Below are 5,222 nucleotides of genomic sequence, written 5' to 3' on the forward strand. Positions count from 1 at the left end.
CAGCCACTGGAAACCAGGAAAGGCCTGGAACAGATTTTCCCCAGAGCCACTGGTAGAAACCGACCCTGCTGACACCTTGGCCTCAGAGGGGAGACAATGCATTTTTGCTTTTGCTCACTGACATGGTGCGCTGCTTTTTCATGGCAACCCTAGAAAGGATTTTGCACACAAAATCAAAAGTCGCTCACGCCAGGTGTGCACACTTGTGTGCGTGCTTAAGATCCCCAGGAGAGAATGGAGGAGAAGGTATTGTGGCATGATCATCCTCCCTGGGGAGTGATTTCTTGCTTTCTGTCTCTCCGTCTCTGTTTCTCCAGAGAGTGCACGTGCCCTGTAGCAAAAAATCTCTCAAAAAAAAAAAAATCAAAAGGAGGCCCCAGCCAGAGTAGGGCATGTGGGAAGACATCGTGTGTGTGCAGTGGTGAAGGTGGCACGGGAAGCTGGGTTCAATTCCCAGCCCGTCCTAACAAGGCCAACTGAGAGGCTGGGACAGAAGGCTCACAAAGCTTGGGGAGACCCTTTCAGAAATGCCTCTGTCCTGAAAGAAGGAGGACGAGCCCATCTTTGCTATAACACAGCCACTTTGCATTGGTTTGTGTTAGGACCTTTCCTGCCACCGCCATTTTAGGAAGAATGCTTACTTGAAAGGGTCACCAGCCATAGTCCCCACTGCCAGATAGTGAGGCCACACGGCACTGAGGAAGGCATCCCTGGAAAGTGCCCCACAGCTATGGGGATTCCTTAGTCGTGTGTCACAAAACCCCAGCTCAAGCGAAAAGATAGGGAAAAATGAGGATTTCCTGGCTATGGCTGCAGTTGGACACCAACTTTCATTGCAACCATGCTAGAGGCCAGGAGGTTCCCAGGAGCCCCAGTATGAGCTCTGTGCACGAGGGAGCAGTGCAAAGCAATGGGGCTGCTGATGGAGGCAAGGAGAGGACTCCCAAGTTACCAATGGAGCTTCTCTGGGGGACACAAGTGGATCTTAAAAGAGCAGTTGGGGGGCCAACAGGTGGCGTGCTGATTAAGGGCACTGGACTCCCACATGGCTGACCGCAGTTCGAGTCCCAGGCCTGGCAGCTTGCTTTCTCGCTGTCTCTCTCTCTCTCTCTTGCTTTGTCCCTCTCTGGTCAAATTAAAATAAGTAAATAAATAAATAAAGTTAAATAAAAATAAATATTAAAAAAAAGAGCAGTTGGAACTAGGAGGTGTTCAGAGCATTCCAGAGAGTAGGGGAAACAAACAAGGCAGCCGTGCCCTGTTGGACAACCGACAAAGCCCAAACTGGGCAGGGCAGGGATGGCAGGGTCAGAGCAGAGACCAGGTCCAAGTGAGATGGGGGAAGGGGGCAGGAGCATCTAGCAGAGCAATGGAAGCAGATGTCCTGACCTGCCCCTCCCTCCAGAAAGTTCCAGAACTGATTTCATGAAGAAACGAGCGGGAGAAGAGTGAAAGGATTATAAGGAAGTCAGGGACAGAAGGAATCGGGGGGGAATGGACAGAGAAGCTAGAATTCTTCAAATACACCTTGTTTTCTAGATTTCAACTGGGAACCTTGTGGCTATTTTATTACATAACTATAAAGTGAAATTTAAGAAGCAATTCCTGGAAATGGAAACCAAAACAAATGAACATAAATGGATATCCATTGGGTAGCATACTTGCTTAGAGAGGGACTATTTTAAGGACTTAAAAACACACTGGTTTGGGAACCAGCAGTTAGTGTAATGGCTGTGTCGCTGGACTCCCACGTAGTCGACTGCGGTTCACGTCCCGGACCCGGTGGCTTAAAACTCACGCTGGGTGCGTGTGCGTGCGTGCCCAAGATCCCGAGAGGAGAATGGAGGAGAAGGGATTGCGGCGTGACCATCCCCCCTGGGGGGTGATTTCTCGCTTTCTGTCTCTCTGTCTCTCTCTGTCTGGCGAGCGCACGCACCCTATAGCGAAAACCCCTCAAAAAACAAACAAACAAACAAACACTGGTTTGACTATAGGATCTAGTGCCATATACCCTAAGGATACAAAGATGAGTAAAAATGTGGTGTCTGAGGGAATCACATTACTGGTGGTAGTATTGATATCATTACTCTGAGACGTGTGTGTGTGTGTGTGTGTGTTGTGAGATAAGGTAGAAAAGTAATTTTATGTTATTCTAATTCTATTTCTACACAAAGTCCTCAAGAACAGAATTTGTGGTAGCAGAGAAAGGAGACACAGATGTGAAATCCATTGGTCTCCACTGGTGAACTAAGTTTTGACTTTGAAAGCAGAAATGGAAAGGATTGAGCATTTATCCTACCTCCTACACACACCCCTACCCTCAGGAACCCCAAAGCGAGGACCTGTCTCTCTCTGTCATAGATGGTGTGTCCTCACTTCGCACCTTCCGTGGTTTGATGGATTTCCGCCACTACAGACACCCTGTAAAAGACGCCTTCCTCACACCGTAGCCTAGCCAACACACGCTGACAACGCAGCCTCCTCTGGCCCGACCTTTGGAGAACTACCAGTCATGGGAAACGATAATGACTGAGATCGGAGGAGCAGGCGGAGACCATCGGCCAAGTCTCCAGTGGAGGAAAGTCCAGGGATAAGCAGCCTGTTTACTTCAACAAATAACTTGGCAGGAACTAGAGGAGGAACCTCTAAATTTAAAGAAAATCAAAAAACATACCAAGCAATCTAAAAGTGTAGATCTTCTCTGAGCCCTGATTTAAGCAACAGAAAAAAAAAAAAAAAAGTATGACTTGTTTTGAACACCAGCTAGGATATTTGATGATATTCAAGAAACACTGTTACTGTTTTCAGTATGGTGATGACATTGTGGTTGTTTGTGAAAGGGCCCTTTTTTCTCAGCGCATACTGAAGGTTTACAGAGGAGGGCCTGGATGTCTTGGATTTGCTTCCAAGAATCAGGAGGAAAGCCTTAGTGGAGGGATTAGAAGTAGGATAAGGTGGGATTCTTTGAAGCTGAGCAACAGGTACTGGGGTTCATTATGCCTTCCCTTTACTTTGGGAGAGGCTTGAAGTTTTGCAAAAAATCCCAGAAGCCCAACAATTAAAGAAAGGAATCTCATGCTTGGGTGAAGCCTGGGGTGTCTTGGGCATCAGGAAACCCTGGGACAGACAGTGGTGTAGAGGTGGCCAGTTCAGCCGAGGAGCCTAACGCTAATCAGCACGTAGCCCTGGGGGTTTCAAGGTGAGATACTGTTGATCAGGGAAGTAGCGTGGCCCCTGAAATCCAAATTCTTGAAGGCACCACAAAGCCTTTGGTTTGGAAGAGGGACCTGAGGAGAGGGGTCAGGGGCTGGGGGACATCCTCAGCTCCTCAAAAGGCCTGCATGCAAAGCTTTAATATTGTTTTTCTTTATTCATGTGTGTGTGTGTGAGAGAGAGAGAGAGACAGAGACAGAGAGAGACAGAGAAAGAGGAAGAGGGAGAAAGAGAGAGAAAGAGGGAGAGGGAGTAGCACCCTCCGCAGGGTCTGGTCACGCTGAGATCCCCTTCCTCCGGCCCACCAGCCCATCGGCTCTTGGGAACTCACGCACGTGCCTGGCATGTTTGGGCTGCAGGTGAGGATTACGACCCACAGCCATCGCGTGGATCCTGTTTCACTTGAGCAGTACATTCCCACTGCATCATGGAGCTGGCCCCCAAAGCTCTTTGACTGGGCACTTATCTCCCAAGGGCAAAACTCGGCCAACCGGTGAGTTCTCAGCTCGCTGATGGGCCTCAACCCGCTCCCCGAGGACTGCTTAAAAAGGAAAGGATACCCTGGGTTCCAAGAGAGCCTCTTCACCCGGAAGTGTGCAGCAGTAAGGCTGCATGCCTGCACAGAGCAGTTCAAGACTGCTACGTATTTTCTGGCCTAGGTCCTAGAAGTCACCTGCCCTCTGCTGCTGTCTTCCCCAATATCACCCTCTGGGGCTGAGCACCCTTGTCTGCCTGCCAGGCCTCCCACTTCTGTCCCTTGGGGATACAGTGTGTCGTTTTGGGCCATCCCACCAGCCTCCAGGTGCCTGCTTTCCTTCAGGATTCAGGACATGCAAAGACAGACCAGGCTCCTTCCCCAGGAAGCCCAGGGCAGTTCAGGCCAGGTGGATGGAACCGGAGTTTCGTGTCACAAAGCAGGATAAACGATGATCTGGGGCCCACCCAGGAAGAGTTAAGGAGTTCACAATGAGTTCATTAAGCCTTCCTTGGCACACATTCTCGAAGGGTTTGGGAAATGTGGTTCGAAAACGCATATTTCATATTATGACACAGACATCCCCCCACCCCCAGTCATCATAAAAGCTGAGGGAGAAGGCCTCCTGGGCTGATGGGAACGTGCAGAAGAGTGCCTCGGATGGGGTGGGTGAGCGGCCGATGGCACCCAGCACAACTGCCCTGGCCTGGTGGCCCGCCCGCTCACCTCTGGTGGAGTTGGTGTTGGTGTAGGTGAAGATGCTGCTCTGTGTGCTGTCCTCATAGCTGTCCTGCGGCTGCCCGCCTGCCAGCTTGTGGGGGCCCCACCGCTGGGCCATGACTGTGGAAAGCCCTGGTGTGCTGCCTGGGGGTCAAGGCGCTTTATACCAGCCCGCGGGATCAGCCCGGGCCTCCTCACCTTAAAAGCTCCCAAACCCTTCAGCATCTGATCTCTTAATTGGGCCCAGACTTAGGCCTCCTCCTCCCACTCCTTGCTTCCCTTCTCCTAAGGCGAGCACTTGAGGGCGGGCAGCTCAGGGGGATTTGCTGGGAACCGAACTCAGACCCCCGCCGCCCTCAGGTTGGCAGAGGAGCCCATGTTGGCATGTGGCCTGCTCTCTACTGCTATCCAGCCTCTGCTCTTAGGTCAGGAGCACTCAGGAGCCAGGATTTCCCTATTGGGGTGTGGGGCAGCGGAGCAGCCCAGAGCTCAGCTCTGCCTTTCCAGTCTGGGAGACCTTCTCAGCTGAGGCCTGGACTGGAGCCTCCTGGCCATTCAGAACAGCTCAGTGGCCCAATGGACACGATGGTGCATGGGAGCACCACCCCACACCAGGGTGGGCTCGGACTGCATGAGCCCAGGCCGGATCCCCACCCTCGCTTCCATGAACCCAGGGAAGGGAGGTTTGAGCAGGAGGACCCGAGTTCATGATCTTCCTTTGGGCTGCTCCTGACCACAGAATGTTCCGCACAGGCTGCCTCTGTCCGTCTTCACTCACAGCAGCCTGGCTGCTGCCCAATCCGGGCTTCACAGG

At 51.7% G+C, this 5,222-nt stretch overlaps 1 protein-coding gene across 1 annotated transcript in view; it reads right to left on the bottom strand.

The window, feature by feature from the left end:
• LOC102500027 (opsin 1, long wave sensitive) overlaps positions 1–4,526 on the bottom strand; it is a 14,020-nt gene extending 9,494 nt beyond the window's left edge. The window contains exon 1 of the mRNA XM_006166677.2: positions 4,415–4,526. Within this exon, the coding sequence (XP_006166739.1) occupies positions 4,415–4,526 (112 nt within the window). The remainder of the gene's footprint in view (positions 1–4,414) is intronic.
• Positions 4,527–5,222: the final 696 nt, after the last annotated feature.

This window comes from Tupaia chinensis, unplaced genomic scaffold (assembly GCF_000334495.1).
Source record: "Tupaia chinensis unplaced genomic scaffold, TupChi_1.0 Scaffold144326_1, whole genome shotgun sequence".
Lineage (NCBI taxonomy): Eukaryota > Metazoa > Chordata > Mammalia > Scandentia > Tupaiidae > Tupaia > Tupaia belangeri.